The following is a 23,294-nucleotide window of genomic DNA, read 5'->3' as shown; positions in this document are numbered from 1 at the left end:
TTGCAAGGCAAACACCCTATTACCGTGCTATCTCTCTAGCCCCAAAATGCTAAACTCTGAAGCAGAAACAGGCTTAAATGTATCAGAAGAAAGATGCTTAAGTAGAAAGTACCAGAAGACAGGACATCCTTTACTAAAGATACCGACATGTCAAAACTAAAGGCAAATATAAGGCAGGCAAGGCAAAGGTTAACTGTGATATCTAATAAACATGAAATAAACAAACGTTTTTTTCTTAGAAATATGTCAGGGGCTGGAGCGACAGCACAGTGGTAGGGCGTTTGCCTTGCATACAGCTGACCCAGGACGAACCTGAGTTCAATCCCCAGCATCCCACATGGTCCCCCAAACCAGGAACAATTTCTGAGCACATAGCCAGGAGTAACCCCTGAAAGTCACCGGGTGTGGCCCAAAAAACAAAAAAAGGGAATATAAGTCATTCGTTTTATCTTTAAATATCAATTGCTTTGAAACCCATTCTTTATCAATGTTTCATTTCCCAACTATCAGAATTCTTTTCCAGAGTTGGTTCCCACTCCAAAATTACCTGCATTAAGTCCTGAAGTTCCTCCTCCCTTTTATTTAAGCAAGATAACCACTGTTCCGAAAAGCAAGCTGTACTTGTACTTAGTGCTTCGCATCTCTGTTCTGTCTGTTGGGTTAGTATCTTAAGGTTGCTATTGAGCTTATCGAGTTGTTCTGAGGATTCTTCAACCAATTCTGTGCCTTCTTGATGAAAATGCCTGAGCTCCTGGGACAAACCATCTGAATGAGCACCAAATTTTGTACTGTGAGATCTTGTTTTCCTGATTATATCCTTAGACTTCCTATAGAAAAAGAAAGATATGTCAAAATGAAAAGCTTGAGGAGCTGAAATGACACAAGTGACAGAGCATACATTGGACATGTACGAGTCCCTGAGTTAGATCACTGGTACTGTATGATACCAAATTGTAAGTGGGTGAGAACTTTAAAAAGAAAATGCAAGTGCCGGAGAGATAGCACAGCGGTAGGGCATTTGCCTTGCAAGCGGCCGACCCAGGACCAATGGTGGTTCAAATACCAGTATCCCATATGGTCCCCCGTGCCTGCCAGGAGCGATTTCTGAACAGAGTCAGAAGTAACCTCTGAGCGCCGCCAGGTGTGGTCCAAAACAAAAGCAATTCTTTTTTAATTTTAAAGAGGAAAAAATGGTGGAAAGAAAGTACATATGGTAGGACACTTACCTTGCACAGAGCCAGGAGTAACGCCTGAGCGCTGCTGGGTGTGACCCAAAAATGAAAGAAAAGAAAGGAAAGGAAAGGAAAGGAAAGGAAAGGAAAGGAAAGGAAAGGAAAGGAAAGGAAAGGAAAGGAAAGGAAAGGAAAGGAAAGGAAAGGAAAGGAAAGGAAAGGAAAGGAAAGGAAAGGAAAGGAAAGGAAAGGAAAGGAAAGGAAAGGAAAGGAAAGGAAAGGAAAGGAAAGGAAAGGAAAGGAAAGGAAAGGAAAGGAAAGGAAAGGAAAGGAAAGGAAAGGAAAGGAAAGGAAAGGAAAGGAAAGGAAAGGAAAGGAAAGAAAGAAAGAAAGAAAGAAGGAAAGAAAGAAAGAAGAAAGAAAGAAAGAAGGAAAGAGAAAAAGAGAAAGAAAGAAGGAAAGAAAGAAAGAAGAAAGAAAGAAAGAAAGAAAGAAAGAAAGAAAGAAAGAAAGAAAGAAAGAAAGAAAGAAAGAAAGAAAGAAAGAAAGAAAGAAAGAAAGAAAGAAGGAAAGAAAGAAAGAAAGAAAGAAGGAAAGAAAGAAAGAAAGAAAGAAAGGAAAGAAAGAAAGAAAGAAAGAAAGAAAGAAAGAAAGAAAGAAGGAAGGAAGGAAGGAAGGAAGGAAGGAAGGAAGGAAGGAAGGAAGGAAGGAAGGAAGGAAGGAAGGAAAGAAAGAAAGAAAGAAAGAAAGAAAGAAAGAAAGAAAGAAAGAAAGAAAGAAAGAAAGAAAGAAAGAAAGAAAGAAAGAAAGAAAGGAAAGAAGGAAAGAAAGAAAGAAAGAAAGAAAGAAAGAAAGAAAGAAAGAAAGAAAGAAAGAAAGAAAGAAAGAAAGAAAGAAAGAAAGAAAGAAAGAAAGAAAGAAAGAAAGAAAGAAAAGAAAAGAAAAGAAAAGAAAAGAAAAGAAAAGAAAAGAAAAGAAAAGAAAAGAAAAGAAAAGAAAAGAAAAGAAAAGAAAAGAAAAGAAAAGAAAAGAAAAGAAAAGAAAAGAAAAAGTAAAAGAAACATAAGGGGGCAAGATTGGAGACTATCCCCTTCAAACCACTCATGACCAAGTAGGAAATTAGGATTTATTCATAAGTAACTATGATCTATACCAATAAATGCCAAGCATAGGATACAAACTTCAGTATACACAAACTTTACAAAGAATCCAAAGACCTAGTCCTCACATATTCTGTTACAGGTTCCCTGGATCACAGTTTGAGAAACACCAGGATAGACAAAGAAGGTTAAAATAATTAAAGGAGCCAGAGTTATAACTCAAAGAAACTGAGCACCAAGTTCAGGAGCTCCAACTGCAATACCTGGAACTACATAAACAAAAGTCTCAAACTGGAAAAGTCAGAATAGAACAAAATGCAGTGAATAGGAGCAGTGATAGAACTGAATAGCAGATGCAGAAGTCCAAAGAAGCAGTAAAGGGAAAACAAACAAACAAACAAACAGTAGGGGCTGGAGAGATAGCTCAAAATGACTCCTAGAAAATACCGAAAGCATGCAGGAGGTCCAGGTTTGTACCATATGATTTCTTGAGCACAACCAGAAATTACTCTTGAGCACCAAACTGGCCAACTGCTCCCAAGGGGAAAAAGTGTGACCCAAAAATAGAATAACATTTGAATTAAAAAAGTAAAAACGAGGGGCCGGAGAGATGGCATGGAGGTAAGGCGTTTACCTTTCATGCAGAAGGTCATCGGTTCAAATCCCGGCGTCCCATATGGTCCCCCGTGCCTGCCAGGAGCAGTTTCTGAGCACAGAGCCAGGAAAAACCCCTGAGCACTGCCGGGTGTGACCCAAAAACCACAAAAAAAAAAAAATAAATAAAAAAAGTAAAAACGAGAGAGAGAGAGAGAGAGAGAGAGAGAGAGAGAGAGAGAGAGAGAGAGAGAGAGAGAGAGAGTACACACAAATGGAAGGCCAAAAAATTAGTACAGCAAGTAGGAAGCTTTCCTTGCAGGACACCAAACCAGGTTTGTCCCTGGCATCCCATATAGTCCCCAGAGCACACCAGGAGCGATTTCAGAGTACAAGAGTATTACTGAACATCACCAAGTGTGGCCCAAAAATAAAAACAATTTAAAAAAGGAACATTAGACAAATGGCTAAATCTAAAATAAGTTTGTCTAAGATAATAGTGATCATCAGTATAAATTTTCTTTTGGGCCCGGAGAGATAGCACAGTGGTGTTTGCCTTGGCAAGCAGCCGATCCAGGACCAAAGGTGGTTGGTTCGAATCCCGGTGTCCCATATGGTCTCCCGTGCCTGCCAGGAGCTATTTCTGAGCAGACAGCCAGGAGTAACCCCCGAGCACCGCCGGGTGTGACCCAAAAAAAAAAAAAAAAAACTAAAAGGGGCCGGGAAGGTGGCGCTAGAGGTAAGGTGTCTGCCTTGCAAGCGCTAGCCAAGGAAGGACCGCGGTTCGATCCCCGGTGTCCCATATGGTCCCCCAAGCCAGGGGCGATTTCTGAGCGCATAGCCAGGAGTAACCCCTGAGCGTCAAACGGGTGTGGCCCAAAAACCAAAAAAAAAAAAAAAAAATTTCTTTTAAAATAATTACACTAGGTCTTGAAGATAGATCAAAGAGCTGGCCAGCATGCTCTGCATGAAGGAGGCCTGAGTTCAATCTATCCTCACCTCATGATCCCCTAAGCACAGCAGGAATGAGAGCTAAGCACAGAGCCAGAATAACTCCTGAGCACTACCCATTCACCCCCCACCTCAACAAAATTAGTATAATACTGCAGGAATCTTCAAACTATGCCTGTAGATGACATGTGAATAGCTGAAGACATTCATCCGGCCCGCTGACTGGTTTTGCCACCGCGGCCTGATCTGATTAGGAGCAAGATAGTGGCTCTTCTCAGGCCCACAGTGTGCTTATGTGGTATATCTGGCACACTCTGACTCCTATCCTCTCTGTCTCTAAGTCTCAGGCAGGGTTCCTCAAACTATGGCCTCCGAAAGCAGGCCCATAGTTCCCATTGAAATGTTACTAAGTTTATTGATTTAACTTTAATTGTTGTTCATTATAATTATTGTATTTGTTCACATTTTAACTTCAAAATAAGTTATGTACAGAGTGCATAAGAATTAGTTCATAGTTTGTTTGTTTAATAAACTACAGACCGACCCTCCAGTGATCTGAGGAACAGTGAAATGGTCCCGTTTAAAAAGTTTGAGGGGGTGGGTGCCGAAGCAGTGGTGCAAGCAGTAGGGAATTTGCCTTGCAGGCACTAACCTAGGACGGTTCTATCCCCCAGCATCCCATATGGTCCCCCAAGTCAAGAGCGATTTCTGAGCACATAGCCAGGAATAACCCCTGACTTTTTGGGGTGTGCCCCAAAAAGAAAAAAAATTTGAGGCCGGAATTTGCGGGAAAAAAATTACTACATAGAAATATTGGGGGCCAGAGAGACAGCACAGCGGTAAGGCAGAAAAATGGTGGTTTGAATCCCGGGTCCCATATGGTCCCCCGAGCCTGCTGGAGGCAATTTCTGAGCATAGAGCCAGGAGTAGCCCCTGAGCGCTGCCGGGCGAAACCCAAAACCCAAAACCCAAAAAAAAAAAAAAAAAAAAAGAAAGGAAAGAAAAAAAAGGGGGGCCAGTGAGGTGGCGCTAGAGGTAAGGTGTCTGCCTTGCAAGCGCTAGCATAGGACGGACCGTGGTTTGATCCCAGGTGCGATTTCTGAGTGCTTAGCCAGGAGTAACCCTGAGCATCAAACGTGTGTGGCCCAAAAAAACAAAAAAAAAATCTGTGATTTATGGGGCTGGAGAGATAGCATAGAGGTAGGGTGTTTGCCTTGCATGCAGAACGACAGTGGTTCGAATCCCGGTATCCCGTATGGTCCCCAAGCCTGCCAGGAGCGATTTCTGAGCATAGAGCCAGGAGTAACCCCTGAGCACTGCTGGGTGTGACCCCCCCAAAAAAATAAAATAAAAAAAATCTGTGATTTAAGAAGAAACATAAAAACATTTTTGACATCATGGCTGTAATTTATTCAGTTAGTCATCACAGATTATTAGAGAGGGAGAAGAGAGAGTAAGAATAAGAAAGCCAATGTAAAAAAGGTTAGCTGAGAAACTGGACCAATAGAATTTGAACTATTTGAAAGGATGTTTGGTTTGGTTTTCTCTGAAATCATTTCACACAGACAAGTTAGAGTATTTAAAAATAGCTTACTGTTCTGTATTTTCTTGAATACTACTAAGTGGTTTCTGGATAGTTTCACATTTTTCCTCCAAAGCACAGAACCTCTCTCCCCAAAGATTGATTAACTGGAAAAGTTCCTGTAAAAAAAATGACAGAAAAATTATGAAAATTATGACACTTAACTTTTCCCAAACTAACATCAAGTACTATTCCAAAGGTCTACAATCTAGAACAAAAAAAATTGGGATCTGGGTGTCTGGGCCACATCTGATGGTATTCAGAGGCTATTCCAGGCTCTATGCTCAGGAATGACTTCTGGTTGTCCTTGAAGGACCATTTTGGTATTGGGGATCTAACTAGTCAGCTGTATACAAGATAAGCAAGCACCTTAACACTTTTTCTATTTCTCTAGCCCTGATAAGAGATCTTACAAAATAATTATACCAGGGCTAAAGGGATAATACAAGCACATTAAGGTGTTTGCCTTGTACACTGTGGACCTGGGTTCAATCCTCAACATCCTATATAAACCCTTGAGTTCCTTGAGCTCATAAGGAGTGATTCCTGAATGCAGAGCTAGGAGTAGTCAATGTGTATCAGCATGTGTAGATCCAAAATAAAGCAAAACAAGAAATTGCATATATATTAAACATTATATTTTAACATTTTATAAAACATTTTTATATATGGGCAGGAAAGATAGCACAGCGAGTAAGGTGTTTACTTTGCATGAGGTAGATCCCACATTTGATCCCCAGTATCCCGTATGGTCCCTGAGCCTACCAGGAGTGATTACAGAACAGAGCCAGAAATAATACCTGAGCACCTTTGAGTGTGTCCCAAAATCACCAAAAACAAGCCAAAACAACAAACATTTAACAAAAAAACCCGTTGAATATATGACATATTTTTTGGTTTTGCTTTTTAAATAACACCTATCAGTGGTCAGGATTCACTACTAACTCTCCTTTCAACAAGTACCATACTCGGGCCGGAGCGATAGCACAGCAGTAGGGCATTTGCTTTGCACGCAGCTGACCTAGGACGGACCTTGGTTTGAACCCTGACATCCCATATGGTCCCCCAAAGCCAGGGGTGATTTCTGAGGGCATAGCCAGGAATAACCCCTGAGTGTCACTGGGTGTGCCCCCCCTAAAAAAAAAAACAAGGCCTGTATAGGGTTCTGGGGATCAAACCCGGGCTGTCTCAGGCCGTCCACTATACTATTGCTCCATCCCTTATGAAACACTTTAATGCAATATATATAAAATCCATCTTTTAAATTATATACAATGTATATCTTGAATAACTTAACATTCAAAAATAATATAGGTGGGAGAATTAAGCATAATGAACTACTTAATAAATGACAATTATCTATTTTGTGGGGAGAGGATATACCCAGAAGTGTTTAGGGTTTACTCCTGTCTCTGTTCACAGAGAACACTCCTGGAGGGCTATGTGCACCATATAGGCAACCACGTATTGAACCTTTATTGGCCCAGTGAAATGCAAGTACCTGCTGTACAATCTCTCCAGTCCCTCAATTATCACTTTTTTTGGGGGCCATACCTGTCAGCACTCAGGGGTTACTCCTGGCTCTCTGCTCAGAAATCACTCCTGGCAGACACTGAGGACCATATGGGTTGCTGAGATTCGAACCACCGTTCATCCTGGGTCAGCCGCATGCAAGGCAAACGCCATACTGCTGTGCTATCTCTCCGACCCCTCACTTATCATTTTTATAAATTTCTAATACTGGGGCCAGAGTTTGAACTGGTCTTCCTGACCCTCATCTCTATTATCTCTGGATAATATTATCATACTGTCTTTTATTTTTATATACTCCACAAATGAAATTATTCTATGCCTATCCCTCTCTAACTCAATTCAGTCAGCATAATACTCTCCATATCCATCGATTGTATAAGCAAATTTCGTGACTTCATTTTTCCATTGTGTAGATATACCAGTTTTTTAGCCACTTGTCTATTCTCCAGCACCTGGGTGTTTTCAGATTCTGGCTATTGTAAATAGTGTTCTGACAAATCGGTTAAGTAAGACACATACCTGTGAATGGATTTCCTTTATCTTTTTCAGATCTTCTTTTAAGCTTTCACAATGCTTCTGTGAGTCCATCAAGGAAGAATCTGTATTTACTTGTAATTGGTGAAGACTGTCACAAAGTGTGCTCAGGAAGTCATCTACCTCCTTTTTCTGATCTTCTATCTTTAAAGAAAAAAATAAATCATTTAATCTTTTAAATTTTTTAATTTAGGTTTTTTAAAAAATAAAGATGGGGTTCTTCTTGTGGATCACTATGAAGAATAATTCAGGAATAGCAGAGACATTCCTTCCCCCCTAGAATGACATTTGCCCCCTCAATACACATTTATCTCAGAGCAAACTGCTACTTTTATTTCTACAGTAAAGCAAAGTACAGTATTTTCTGGTGTATAAGACGACTGGGTATAAAAGACAACCACCTACTTTTCCTGTTAAAATATAGGTTTTGGGCTATATTCGCCATATGAGACTACCTATCTTTAATGCACATCAAACAGAAATTAAAAAACATGAGATTTGGGGCCGGAGAAATAACATGGGGGTGGGCCTTTTGCCTTGCATGTAGAAGGAGGGTGGTTTATATTCCAGCATCCCATATGGTCCCCCGAGCCTGCCAGGAGCGATTTCTGAGCATAGAACTAGGAGTAACCCCTGAGCACTGCCGGGTATAACCCCAAAACCAAAAAAAAAAAAAAAAAAGTAAGATTTTTATTTCACTATGAACAATTTTTTTCAATATGGAAATTTTAATTCAAATGCTAATGTCATGCATGTACTTAGCTGGAAAGCTGTCACTTATAAACTTAAGGCTATTTGTCATCAAACATGTAAACATAAAACAGTGATCTACACTGAGAGCAGGGAAGGGCTCTTCCAAGAGCAGCTGGCTGGGATGCAGTGATTAATAAGACAGCTAGAGGGAGACAGAGGCATGCGGCAGTAAAGGGGGCGGATCACTCATACCTGAAGCTGGAGTAAGTTTCAGCATGCCATAGGCATATAAGTTGTATAAGATGACCCCGATTTTTTTTTCTTTTGTTTTTTTGTTTTTTGGGTCACACCCGGCAGCGTTCAAAGGTTATTCCTGGTTCTACGCTCAGAAATCACTTCTGACAGGCTCGGACCCCCCTGACTTTTTGCTTGTCTGTTTGTTTTTTGGGTCACACCCGGCAGCACTCAGGCGTTACTCCTGGCTCTATGCTCAGAAATCTCTCCTGGCAGGCTCAGGGACCATATGGGATGCCAGGATTCGGACCACCCTCCTTCTGCATGCAAGGCAAGTGCCTTACCTCCATGCTATCTCTCTGGACCTGGACCTCCCCCCCCCCCCCGAAAACTTTTAAGAAGTTTTTCATGGGTTAAAGTCATCTTGGGGTGGTGCAAGGCTTAAGGCATCTGTCTTGCATGCACTAGCCTAGGACAGACTGCAATTTGACCCCCCTCCCCTCTCGTCCCATATGATCCCCCAAGCCAGGAGCGATTTCTGAAAGCATAGCCAGGAGTTGCCACTGAGTGTTACAGGGTGTGGCCCCAAAACAAAAACAAAGGTCATCTTAAACGCTGGAAAATACTGTAGATTTTTGTTTTTGTTTTTGGGTCACATCCAATGGTACTCAGGGGCTACAACTGGCTCTGCGCTCAGAAATCATTCCTGAGACTATATGGGATGGTGCTGTTCGAACCACCGTCCATCCTGGATTGGCGGCTGTGCTACTTCTCCAGCCCCACAAAGTAGTTTCTATTGAAGAAAATTACTTACAGAAATGTTACTAAGTTTTTTATTTTTTATTTTTTGGGGGGCCACACCCGGCAATGCTCAGAGGTTACTCATGGCTCTCTGCTCAGAAATCACTCCTGGCAGGCACAGGGGACCATATGGGATGCCGGGATTCGAACCACCATTGGACCTAGGCAGTGCTTGCAAGGCAAATGCGCTACCGCTGTACTATCTCTCCAGCCCTTACTATTTTTATTTTTTTTTTATATATATATTTTTTGGTTTTTGGGCCACACCTGGCAGTGCTCAGGGGTTACTCCTGGCTGTCTGCTCAGAAATAACTCCTGGATGGGGCCGGGCGGTGGCGCTCGAGGTAAGGTGCCTGCCTTACCTGCGCTAGCCTAGGAGACGGACCGCGGTTCGATCCCCCGGCGTCCCATATGGTCCCCCAAGCCAGGAGCGACTTCTGAGCGCATAGCCAGGAGTAACCCCTGAGCGTCACCGGGTGTGGCCCAAAAACCAAAAAAAAAAAAAAAAAAAAAAAAAAAAAGAAATAACTCCTGGCAAGCACGGGGACCATATGGGACACCGGGATTCGAACCTTAGGTCCTGGATCGGCTGCTTGCAAGGCAAACACCGCTATGCTATCTCTCCGGGCCCTACTAAGTATTTTTTAATTGAAATAAAAGTAATTAAAAAATGTGAGAGGAGAGATAGAGTAATAGTTGTGTTTGAGTGGCTTTTCTAGAGGGGAAAAGCCCAAATTACTACTCTACACATTTCCAGAGAAATTATATACAGATTTAAGCATATATGTGTACTCTATAATCATTTGGAGTTTTGTTCCTCGTCCACCATGAAATAACATTAATGCAAAATTGTTATAGTGGCAAATTTAATCATTTATCTTGAAAATCAGTCCCTCTTCAGGGGGGAGGAGGGAATGCTACACTGGTGAAGGGGGGGTGTTCTGTTTGTGACTGTAACCCAACTATGATCATGTTACTTAAGTAAAAAAATATATTTAGGGGCCAGAGAGATAACACAGAGGTAAGGCATTTGCCTTGCATGCAGGTCAGTGGTTGGAATCCCAGCATCCCATATGGTCCCCTGGGCCTGCCAAGAGTGATTTCTGAGCATAGAGCCAGTAGTAACCCCTGAGTGCTGCCAGGTGTGACCCAAAAGCCAAATATATATATATATATATATTTAAAGTATTAACACAGTTTTTAAAAAAATCAGTCCCTCTTCCTTTTTTTTTTAATGCACCATACCCAGCAGTGCTCTTTGACCACATGTAATGGGTGCCAGGGATCTAACTAGGATGGGCCATATACAAGGCAAATGCCTCAAAACCTGTACGATCTCTATAGCCTCCATTTTTTATTTTAAATCATTATTTTACTAAACACAGCACTGAAAAAAAGCATCAAATCTCCTGTCTGGAGCTTCTCATGAAGTTTAGGTTTCCAAGTGTGCTAAGAAATTCAACAGAATTTCATTTTGTACAGTTCAATTTGAGGGTATAGGGATGTGGCTGACAAGACATATTTTCATGTTTAGGGCCCTGGATTGTATGGCTGGCACTGTCTTCAATGGCCCACAAGCAGGGACGAGATCCCTAGAACATCTGGAGCAATATTTATTTCTGAAATATTAAGAACATAACATCTCTTACCTTATCGGCCAGTGTCAATGAACTCTTGAAAATATTCATTAGTTGTCGATTGATTTTGAGTATAGATATCACAGAAGGGGATAATACTGTTTCCAGCGAACTTTGAAGCTCAGTCTTGAGTTCACTCTAGTTTAAAAAAAATAAAGTATTTAAAAAGAATACTCTCATTTCCATATACCTAACTTTAAATTTCTATTTTAAATATTTTGTCAATTAAATAAATGCCTACTAATAAAATTCTAAGTGCCGTTCTCCTCCTCCCGGTATATATATATTTATAGGCTACATCCAGCTGGCTCTGTGCTCAGAAATTACTCCTGGCAGTCTCTGGGGACAGTATGGGATGCCAGGGATCACACAGGTCAGACATGTGCAAAGCAAATGCCCTACCCACTGTGCTATTGCTCCGACTCCAACTATTCTCTATTCTTTAGACTTAGAGGTTATTTGTTACCTCAGGTTCTATTCATGACGAGTCACTTAATCGCACTTATAGTAATTAGAAAAATGATTGCTCACTGTGTAATAGAGTATTTTTCTGGGATACAATCCTGCATTACAAACATGTAAAGCAAGCACTCTACCACTGAGTTACTTCCCTGGACAACAGCCTCTATAGAGGGGTCACAGAGGGTAGAATGGAAATCACTTGGTAAAAGGAAATTAAAGGAAAACAACTCTACAAATAAAAACATCCAAGGTTGTGGCTCAGTGGTACACCGGCCACACAGGCCTGAGACCAGGAGTACAAACCTGGTAACTACATTCCACTTTTCAAGTGTGAGTGACACCACTGTACTAAACGTTCAGGATTCCTGTGGCACAGCCAAGCATTCAAGCTCTAGTGCATTCCAAGTATAGTTATGTGATCCCACATCATTACAGTCACAATGAGAAAGGACAGGAGAGAAATCTGAAATAAGCTCCTTCCACCAGAAAGGGACACAAGGAATGAGAACAAATAATTAGTAAAGGATACTAAAAAAGATCATCACTATTTTTTTCAGAAAAAAAAGATGTGGGGCCCGGAGAGATAGCACAGCGGCGTTTGCCTTGCAAGCAGCCGATCCAGGACCAAAAGGTGGTTGGTTCGAATCCCGGTGTCCCATATGGTCCCCCGTGCCTGCCAGGAACTATTTCTGAGCAGACAGCCAGGAGTAACCCCTGAGCACTGCCGGGTGTGGCCCAAAAACCAAAAAAAAAAAAAAGAAAAAGAAAAAAAAGATGCGGGCCCGGAGAGATAGCATAGTGGTGTTTGCCTTGCAAGCAGCCGATCCAGGACCAAAGGTGGTTGGTTCGAATCCCGGTGTCCCATATGGTCCCCCGTGCCTGCCAGGAGCTATTTCTGAGCAGACAGCCAGGAGAAACCCCTGAGCATCGCCGGGTGTGGCCCAAAAACCAAAAAAAAAAAAAAAGAAAAAAAAGATGCTATACTAACTTCAATTCATGCTATGGGAGCATCATTCATTTCTTTTGACTAGCTTCTAACTAGTCATATAACCTAATAAGAGGAAGATATCAATAAATATAGAATCACTTAGTAAATAAATTCATTTCCAAAAAGTTAATGTTGCTAGACCCTTTGTAAAATGCCAGGGACTGAACAAGGGTCTTACAAATCTAAAACATGAGCTTTGGGGCCGAAGAGATAGCACAGAGGTAGGGCATTTGCTCTGCATGCAGCCAATCTAGGACAGACCTTGGTTCGATCCCCTGGCATCCCATATGGTCCCCTGAATCAGAAGAGATTTCTGAGCGCATAACCAGGAGTAACCCGAGCATCACACACAGGGTATGGCCCAAAAGGAAAAAAATAAAGAGCTTTACCTCTGGACCACACATAAAGCCTGAGGACAATCTCTGAATAAACTAGAATTTGAGTAACTGAAAACATCTAAAAATTAATGTCATACAAGCACTAAAACAGACAATGTCAACTAACAGCTATTGTACTTGGGGACAGTCAGTGGAACTCAAAAAAAAGCAAAAAGCCTTTCTTTCTTTACAAAGAAAGTAGTCAATGACATGAACAAGAAATAAGATAGTTAATGTACACAGTCACAAAGAGTACAAGGCCAAAGTAAGTGACTTACACTGGGTAAGGTACTTGCCTTGAACACAACCAACCCGGGTTTGATCCCTGGCATACCATATGGTCCGGAGAGCTCAGTCAGGAGTAATTCCTGACTGCAGAAGCATGAATAACCCCAGAGCACTACTGGATATGACCCCAAAACAAACAAAAACATTAAAACCGGGTTCAGATGTTAACTAAATTCAAAACTGCTTCTATTTATTGTACAAAAGGGTTTAGTTTACACTATTGTATGTGACCCTCGCTTTCTCTTGCACAATTTTAATATTAGCATTATAGCTTTTATAGTTTATTAATTTTTTTTTGGGGGGGGGGGTTGGGAGGGACACACCTAGCACTCCTGACTCTGCACTCAGGAATTCTGGCAGGTTCATGGGCTTTTTGGATGACAGGAATCAAACTTGGGTTTGCTGCCAGCCCTAGTGTTGGGATGTTTTTTTTTTTGTTTGCTTTTTTTTTGGTTTTGGGGTCACATCCAGTGGTGCTCAGGAGTTATTCCTGAGTCTGCACTCAGAAGTTGCTCCTGGCAGGCTCGGGGGACCATAAGGGATGCAGGGGTTCGAACTGGAGTCTGTCCTGTGTTGGTCGCGTGCAAGATAAACTCTCTACCACTGTGCTATCTCTCTGGTCCCAGTGTTTAGTAGTAATGTTTAAATTAACCACTGAGTATGTCTTTCTGGTTAGGTTCCTGTAACACCAGCATAATCGTTCTTGGAAAATTTCCAAATGTTTGTTAAATATATGTGGAAACCAGTCTAAGAGAAAAACACATAAAAATATTTGTCGCCCTCTCCCTCTCTCTCCCCTTCCCTCCTCTCTCTCCATCTCTCTCCATCTCTCCCTCTTTCCTTCCCTCTCCTGTCCCCTCCCCCTCTGTCCATTTCTCTCCTCTCTCTCCCCTCTCCATCTCCATCTCTCTCTCTCCATCTCTCCCCCTCCCCTCTCTCTCTCCCTTCTCCCTCTCTCTTTCCTTCCTTCCTCGGCCTCCCATCCTCTCCCCAGCCTCCTCTCTCTCTCTCTCTCTTCCCCATCTCTCTCCCTCCTCCTCCTCCTCCTCCCCACTCCTTCCTGAAGAGAGCAAGAAAAAAAAAAAAAAAAGGAAAAGAAAAAAAAATATTTGTCATAAAAACACCAGCCACCACCTTATCCCCCCAAAAAAACCTGGGACTGGTGACATAGTACAGCATGTAGGGCAACTGCCTTGCAAATGGCTGGTCCAGGTTCGATCTCTAGCACCAGGAATGACCCCTGAGCAGAACCAGGAATAAACCTGAGCATGACAACAAAAACATCTCTTTAAAAAATTAAGTATTTATGTAATTAAGGCAAATATTACTATCAAAATAGTATTTTTATTCTTGGCTTTTTTTTCCCATAATAGTATTTTTAGATTTAAAAGAAATGTATTTTAGGGGCCGGAGAGATAGCACAGCAGTAGGGCATTTGCCTTGCATGCAGAAGGACAGTGGTTTGAATCCTGGCACCCCATATGGTCCCCCGAGCCTGCCGGGGGCAATTTCTGAGCATAGAGCCAGGAGTAACCTCTGAGCACTGTCAGGTATGACCCAAACCCCCCCCCCCAAAAAAAAATTTTAGATTTTGGTTTTCTTTTTCTTTGTTGTTGTTTTGTGTTTGGGCTATACCCAGATGTTACTCCTGGCAGACTTGGGGGACCAGATGGGATGCTAGTGATAGAAGGCTGGTCATAGGCAAATCTGCAAATGGGCACCTCAAAATAGTATTTTTGGGGGGCTTCTTGGGGGGGACCACACCTGGTGATGCTCAGGGGTTACTCCTGGCTATGCATTCAGACATCGATACTGGCAGGCTCAGGGACCATAAGGGACACCGGGGATCGAACCTAGGTCTATCCTGGGCAGCCACGAGCAAGGCAAATGTCCTTCTGCTGTGCTATCGCTCTGGCCCCTCAAAATAGTATTTTTAATCTCAAAGTAACAATTATTATTATTGTTCAACAGAATTCAAGATCAAGCAATAGCAACTGACACTTCCTAAGGATGTTTAAAATGTAACCCTTTAAGCAGGTCAAGGATGTACCACAAATAGTAGAACACATACATTTTGTGTGGAAGGCCCTGAGTTCAATCCCTGTCACACCACACACACACACACACACACACACACACACACACACACACACACACTATCCACACACACACTATTCACTAACGGGCTAGAGTATTAGTACAGCAGGTAGGGCTTTTGCCCTGCATATGGCCAACCGAAGTTCAATCCCTAGCATCCCATAAGGTTCCCTGAGCCCACCAAGTCATTCCTGAGTGCAGAGCCAAGATTAACCTCTCTGAGCACTGCAGGATGTGGCCTAAAAACCAAACAACAAACAAACAAAAATTCACTAACAATCAACATCTGAAATGCAGTTTTACTTTCCGCTGCCAATGATTCTTCTTTAAGTATCATATTAGAAATCTGAGAAATATGTGCAGACACATTTTCTGGAACAGATGTGAGAGATCGAAGTGCTGTTGTAGTAATGGTGTCTAAAGCAGAAACACTGGAAGACAGCAGGTTATCTAAACCAAAGAAGGAAAAAAGAAAAAATTATTAACATAAATATATTTAAAAACAGAACCAGCAAAAGGTAAGAGAAATAACATTGTATATTTTACTAACAAGCTTAAAATCGGCTTAATACATAAAGCAAGGGGGCTGGAGAATTAGCATGAAGGTAAGGCATTTGCCTTGCATGCAGAAGAATGGCGGTTCAAATCCCAGCATCCCATATGGTCCCCTGAGTCTGCCAGAAGCAATTTCTGAGGGTAGAGCCAGGAGGAACCCCTGAGTGCTGCCGAGTGTGACCCCAAAACCAAAAAAAGAAAAAGGCTAAAAAACAAACTAAAAGAGGACTGAAAACCAGTAAAACAGAAACTGTCATACTGTAAAATCCCCATAGTCACTAGAGAAAAAAAAAAGTATGAGGAAAATAGAAAGGTTAATTTTGATAGATTATAGCAATAGAAATTTGGTGGCTTATGAGGCTTATGCATTTCTCTTTTTTCTTCTTTTTTTCCTTTGGTTTTTGGGCCACACCCAGCAGTGCTCAGGGGTTACTCCTGGCTATCTGCTCTGAAATAGCTCCTGGCAGGCATGGGGGACCACATGGGATGGGATTCGAACCAACCACCTTAGGTCCTGGGTCAGCTGCTTGCAAGGCAAACACCGCTGTGCTATCTCTCCGGCCCCAGGCTTATGCATTTCTACCATTGAAACTATGCTCCTAGTTTTATAGTATAATAAAACCAGTAATAGTCAATATACTGATATAAAAACTAGTTATGGTGGATTGAATTAAAATGACTATTCTTAGTTATTTAATTTTTTTATCTTTGTACCTTTCCTGCCTTTTTTAAACAATGAGGATAATATTTTTATAAGTTAACATTAGTTTTCTAAGAGAAAATAAAAGTGGTTATGGTTTTAAATCACAGGCACACAAAAACTCAAGATACGCATTCTTGGGCTAAAGAAATAGTATAATGTTTACAGCAATTTTCTTGCTCATGGCCAACTGAGGCTCTATCCGCAGTATCACAGTGTCCTCTTAACCCCTCAAGGAGTGATCCCTAAGCAAAGAGGCTGAAGCAAGCCCTGAGTACTTCTGGGTATGGCCCAAACAAATAAACAAAAAAGGAAACATATTCTCAAAAGAAAAGCTGAAAGGGTTGGAGATTAAGGTAAGGCACTTGCCTAGCACCTGGGCGGATTCCAATCATATGTGGTCCCCTGAGCACCATCATGAGTGATCCTTGACCACAGGAGTAAATAAACCCTGAATACTGCCAGCATCGTCCCCCATGAAACAAAACAAAAAGATGCAGAAAGTAGGGCTGGAGAGATAGCACATCGGCAGGGCGTTTGCCTTGCATGCAGCTGACCCAGGAGGGACCCAATTTGATTCCCGGCATCCCATATGGTCCCCTAGCCTGCCGGGGGCGATTTCTGAGTGCAGAGCCAGGAGTAACCGCTGAGCACCACTGGGTGTGGCCCAACAACCAATCAATGAATCAATCAATAAATAAAAAGAAAAAATGCAGAAAGTTTGTGAAAATAAAGTGTATAAATAAAATAAAATTATAATATTTAAAGAAATTTTATTTAATTTTAGAAATAAATTTTAAAAAAAAGCAGTACTATGTATAAAGATGAAGGTCAGTAATAAGCAAACTTATATTTCTAAAGTTAATATACCTAGTTTAATAAAAGGTACTTTCAAAGTAGAAGAGGAAAAAAAGCCCAAACAAGATTGAGCTTTTTTTTTTTTTTTTTTTTTTTTTTTTTTTTTTTTTTGGTTTTTGGGCCACACCCGGCAGTGCTCAGGGGTTACTTCTGGCTGTCTGCTCAGAAATAGCTCCTGGCAGGCACGGGAGACCATATGGGACACCGGGATTCGAACCAACCACCTTTGGTCCTGAATCGGCTGCTTGCAAGGCAAATGCCGCTGTGCTATCTCTCCGGGCCCAAGATTGAGCTTTTAAGATTTGTTTTCATTTGGGGACAGAAGACTGTATAGAGATTAAGGCCTTCCATGCAGTCACCCTGGTTCCAATCCTGGTGCCTCATGGTCACCTACGCACCACTAGAAGTGATCCAGATCACAGAGCTAAGAATAGTTCCTAAGTACTGCCAGGTGTGGTCCCAAACTCTCCCCTTATTTGTAAAAATATGTTTTTTAACAAAGGCATTTGTAAAAGGCATTTTACTGCCTTTCAAAAGCATCAGACCCTGCTCTGAACAGACACTGTAAGCACTGCAAGGGAAATTGATGGACATGGCCATATAACCTTTTTCTAAATAATCCATTTTGAAACTAGTCTCACATTCAACAGACAAGAACTAAAGTAATTACAAATGTTCCAACTCACCAAACAAGGCCTTGTGACTATCAAGCATGGCCTTTTGTTTGGAACTCCCATCCTTAAGCAATTCTTCCATATTATTAAATAGACCATTTAGGTTTTTGCCAAAAACATCCTGAACTTCTGCATTGTGCTGATCAATTGCATTCTTGCGATCCAACTTGGAATGGAGGCCAGTGACAGCTTTCGTAGTTTCTTCGACTGTGTTAACCAACTATATGATTTTTGAAAGCAATGAATGTTAAAATGAATATGGCAACTTAACACAATGTACTACATGGGATTTCTCCTGAAGAGAACAAATGAATTTCAGACAGTTGTCAGAGAGCTTTGTAAATGTGATAATTTACTCAACAGTTGGTCAGGAATGTTTATTTGACCCTAGTTGTTCAGTCAAGGAAAACCAATTCTGCCATGTTACATTATACTTATTATGCTGTCTCACCTTTCTTTTTCCATTATGCTATTTTCTCAAAAGCAAATACAAATTAAATACATCTCCCATCATTAGCACTAAATTCAAATTACAGTTATTTCAATCATGACCACAGGGAAAATGTTAAAACATCATTATTCTAAATATCCAATAATATATTAAAACCATGCTACATATTAACAATTTCAGCAATAGGTTTCTCCTAAGTTCAGCAATAGTTTCTCTAACTTAGTAGAAAATTTTAATTAGTAGAAAAATTTTAATACAGTATGTAAAAAACTTCAAAATTGACATGTCACTTAAAGTGAAATTCATTTAAGTGGAAGAAATTTCACAATTGAGGCTAAAGCAAAGAAAATTACTTCTTACTCATTCTTTAATGTATTTAATGTGAGTATAATTTAAAACAATGGCTGGGGAAGGGGTAGAAAAAAATTCAAACAATGGACATACCTTGCTGGCAGTATCATACAGTTTCTCCTCAGTATTTTTGAAAGCTGAAGAGATATATGTTTCTTCAACAAGCTGTAATTTAGTTTCTTGTAGGTGTTTTTGAGTACTTTCAAGTTCCCGTGACTTATTTTGCAGATCAGATTTACACTGATCAAGCTCACTTTTACTATCCGTAAACAATTCTGTTACCTAATTAAAAAATTATTATTAACATTTTCAATGATTAAACAAAACCCAGGGAAAGAGAAGAAAAAAAAAGGTCTTATCACAGTGGGAGAGGTTGTTGGCATTTTGGTTGCTAGCCGTGATTTGGTAACATATACTTGCAAACAAATCGCACCTCAACACAGCCTTAAAATAAAACAAGGGGCCGAAGCAGTAGCACAGTGGGTAGGGCATTTGCCTTGCAACGGCTGACCTGGATTCAAACACTGGCATCCCATATGATCCCCTAAGCCTACCAGGAATGGTTCCTAAGAATAGAACCAGAATTAATCCCTGAAAACTTCCAGGTGTGGCCCAAAAATCAAACACCAAAAGGAAACAAAAACAACAGCAAGCAAACCAGAATGGGTTGATAGTTATTTACTAGTTATGTAAATTATGTATTATCATATAGTACATATAACAATAATAGAATAGAAAGAAGCAAATTATTCTTTGATAAAATGCAGTATATTAACAAGTAGCCCAGCCCATTTTATATAGCATCTATCAAAAAAAAAAAAAAAAAAAAAAAAACAAGGACAGGGAACATAGCTCCAGTGCAAGAGCACAATTTAGATATATGGTCAAGGACCTGAGATTTTTCTATACAAGGCCTATCTACCCCCAGCACTACTGGTGTATTTCCAAAACACACCAGTACTGGGAGTGGGCTCAGTGAAAAAATAAAATAAACTTTTAAAACCCAAATTACAGGAGTCAGAGAGATAGCCCAAAGAGTAGTGTTTGTTTGCCTTGCATGAGACTGACCCGGTTTGATCCTCAACATCCCATTGGTCCTCAAATCCTGTCAGGAGTGATTTCCGAGAGAAGAGTCAGGAGCAAACCCTGAGCATTGCCAGGTGTGGCCCAAAAATCAAAAACCGAGGAGAAAAAAGAAAAAGGAAAGAGGGCCACAGAGATAACACAACAGGTAAGAATGTGGACTATCCTGTATGCAGTTAAGACTACTCTCTGGTACTACATATTGTCCCCCAAGGACCACCAAGAGTGAGCCCTGAGCGCAAAAAATAAAGAAATAAACCTTGAGCAGTTTATATGAATCCAATTACCCAATTATCTGCCACTTCACATTCTACCAAAAATAAACAAAAATCACAGAGACCAGAGAAGTAGAATGGGTAGGGCTTTGCCTTGCACTTAGCCAGTTTGTTCCCTGAACCCCAGATGGTCTCCCAAGTCCACCAGGTGTGATCCCTGAGTTTAGACCCAGGATTAAGTCCTGTGCATAGCCAGGTGGGGGCCAAAAACAAAAAAACACAAAATGCCCTAATTACGAATCAGCATACTGTGTTGTCACTTTAGGTTCCTTGTACTACCATCAACATAAAGGAAGTACAGAGAAGTCTAATCTTTCCATCTTAATTCACTGATATCAGGTTTCCTTGAACATCTACATTCAATTCCTCCTTGATAAACATATAAACGAAAATGGATCAAATCTATTATATAGATGTAACCAAGAAAAAAAACACAATACAGTTAATTTCTTGTATTGTGCATTAATATAACTGTAAAAACAGTATTTCTCCATGATTACTGATTATACCACAATTTTAAAAATACAACGTAGTTTTAGAGTAAGGGTCATCAAGAAATAAAATCTTGGAGCCGGGCGGTGGCGCTAGAGGTAAGGTGCCTGGCTTGCCTGCGCTAGCCTTGGACAGACCACGGTTCGATCCCCCGGTGTCCCATATGGTCCTCCAAGCCAGGAGCAATTTCTGAGCGCATAGCCAGGAGTAACCCCTGAGCGTTACCGGGTGTGGCCCAAAAACCAAAAAAAAAAAAAAAAAGAAAGAAAGAAAATCTTCATGGAAATTATCAGATTCCTCAGAGAATAAAAATTTTAATACTGCTTTTATATAACATAAGAATATTTTGAATGCTTACCCTACTTAGTTCTTCCTCTAAAACACCAATTTTTTCCATCAGTTCTACAATCTGTTCTTCTTGAACTGTTAGTTTTCCACTCATAGCCCTAAAAGAAATTTTAATAAAAATAACAGTTAAAAGGCTAGAACAGTGGCACAGGCTGTAGGATGTTTGCCTTACAAGCGCCAGCCTAGGATGGACTGCGGTTCGATCCTCCAGCATCCCATATGGTTCCCCAAGCCAGGAGTGATTTCTTTTTTTTTTTTTTTTTTTTGGTTTTTGGGTCACACCCGGCGTGCTCAGGGGTTATTCCTGGCTGTCTGCTCAGAAATAGCTTCTGGCAGGCACAGGGGACCATATGGGACACCGGGATTCGAACCAACCACCTTTGGTCCTGGATCGGCTGCTTACAAGGCAAACACCGCTGTGCTATCTCTCCGGGCCCCCAGGAGCGATTTCTGATGGACCATGGTTCGATCCCCGGTGTTCCATATGGTCCCCCAAGTCAGGAGCGATTTCTGAGCACATAACCAGAAGTACCCAAGCATCCGGGTATGGCCAAAAAAAAAAAAAAAAAAAAAACCAATAAATTTTTCATAGGACTATAACTCACATAAAGTAGATGCATAAAACATAATGTAAGCACTTGTGCATCTGTAACTGGGATATGAGCCATAAGTAGAAAACAAAAACCCACGGGGAGGGGGGACAGCAGGGTGGGCCAGCCAGTGCAATAACACAGTGGTGAGGTGTTGTGTTAAATAATTAACGATGGGGCTGGATGGTGGATGATGCCATCCAGCCCACATGGCTCTGCAACCTCCATGCAGCCGGCGAGTTCCAGGCCCAGGTGAAATCACTCACACGCAGGCTTCAGGAAGAATCATCTTTATTTATGCCCTAGCCACCACAGGTGTGTGGCCTATGTCAACCTTTTAAGCATTCAGCTATATTTTGCTAGCCCTGCATCTTATCTCCTGTTAGCCATCTTCCCTTTGGGCTCCATGCGGCCCAAAGATCCAAAAGCCAGGAAGCCAAGCCGGGCCAAGAGAGAAACGGCAAAAGGGCCGAATCCCCTGGCTCAGAGGTTTATCTATCCTTTTCCAGACCCCCTCCCAGAAATGGGAGGTCTTGCAGGTAGTTACACCTATTATCCGGTTCCCAAAACTCCTCCCAGATATGGGTGGGTCTTGGGGTACACCACAGTGAGGTCGTTTGCCTTGAACATGGCCAACCCGGGTTATATCCCCAGCATCCTAGTCTCTGAGTCTGACAGGAGTGATTCCTGAGTGCAGAGGCAGGAGTAAACTCTGAGTATTGCTGGGTGTGGCCCAAAAAACAAACAAAACAAAAATCCACAAGAGGCTTATACATGAAGGCACATGTATCACAAGAGGACAGGATAAGGCAAATAGAAACTGGAGGTCAGGGGTGGGATCAACAGCACAGTGAATAGAGTTTGCCTTGCACACAGCCAACCCAAGTTCAGTCCCCAGCATCCCATATTGTCCCTCAAGCCTTCCAGGAGTGACTCATGAGTGCAGAACCAGGAGTAACTCTTGTGGCCCAAAAATTAAAAAAGAATATAAAAAGAAAGAAACCGGAGAAGTGCATTATATTGTTCTGCTTTCAAAACATTTATTCTTCCTTGTAGTAATACCTAGAGACAATAGAGATGAGGGCTGGAAGGACCGGCCAATGATATGAAAAACTTACCAGAAAAAGTGGTGAGTGCAGTTAGAGAAATAACTACCTAATAGCTTTCAAGACAATGGTAGGGAGTGAGAGAAATAGAATGTCTGTCTCAAAGACAGGCAAGGGTGGAGGAGGAGGGAGATGGGAGGCATTGGTGGTGGGAAGGTGACACTGGTGAAGAGGACGTTCTTTTCTATAACTAAAACCCAACTACAAACATGTTTGTAATCATGGTGCTTAAATAATAATTATTTAAAATTAGGGAAGAGAGATAATAAGCTTGATTGCATGCGGCTAACCCGAGTTCAATTCCCAGTATTCCATATGGTCCCCTGAGCACCACCAGGAATGAACCCTGAACATGTAGAGCCAGGAGTCAGCCCTGAGCACTGCCAGATGTGAGACTGTCCCAAAAACAAATAAATTAACAGACATTACTTTAAAAATGTTGGGACATTGTTGAAGAGATTGGTGTTGAAACATTGCATGTCTGAAACCCATAGTAAATAACTTTGGCTTTTATTGGGGGGGGGGTGTTTGTTGGGAGGGAGGGTTGGGCCACTCCTGGTGGTGCTCAGGAGTTACTACTGCCTCTACACTAAGAAATGACTCCTGGCAGGCTCGGGACCATATGGGATGCCAGGGTTTGAACCAGGGTCAGCCACGTGCAAGGCCAATGCCTACTTATACTACCACTTCAGCCTCTAATGAATAACTTTTGTAAATTCACAGTGACTTATTTAGAAAAAAAAAAAATGTTGAGGCCAGACTGATGGC

The 23,294-nt window shown here is 41.4% G+C and overlaps 1 protein-coding gene across 1 annotated transcript in view; it reads right to left on the bottom strand.

The window, feature by feature from the left end:
• Window positions 1-23,294, bottom strand: part of KIF11 (kinesin family member 11) — a 68,873-nt gene that overhangs the window by 9,979 nt on the left and 35,600 nt on the right. Inside the window, exons 11-18 of the mRNA XM_049790828.1 lie at window positions 20,841-20,928; window positions 18,726-18,914; window positions 17,843-18,050; window positions 15,321-15,493; window positions 10,844-10,969; window positions 7,452-7,610; window positions 5,412-5,518; window positions 548-827 (exon numbers count right to left, since the gene is read on the bottom strand). Of these exons, the coding sequence (XP_049646785.1) occupies window positions 548-827; window positions 5,412-5,518; window positions 7,452-7,610; window positions 10,844-10,969; window positions 15,321-15,493; window positions 17,843-18,050; window positions 18,726-18,914; window positions 20,841-20,928 (1,330 nt within the window). The remainder of the gene's footprint in view (window positions 1-547; window positions 828-5,411; window positions 5,519-7,451; window positions 7,611-10,843; window positions 10,970-15,320; window positions 15,494-17,842; window positions 18,051-18,725; window positions 18,915-20,840; window positions 20,929-23,294) is intronic.

This window comes from Suncus etruscus, chromosome 17 (genome assembly GCF_024139225.1).
Source record: "Suncus etruscus isolate mSunEtr1 chromosome 17, mSunEtr1.pri.cur, whole genome shotgun sequence".
Taxonomy (NCBI): Eukaryota; Metazoa; Chordata; class Mammalia; order Eulipotyphla; family Soricidae; genus Suncus; species Suncus etruscus.
Note: the sequence above shows the minus strand (reverse complement) of the source record. Positions and strands in the feature narration are given on the sequence as shown.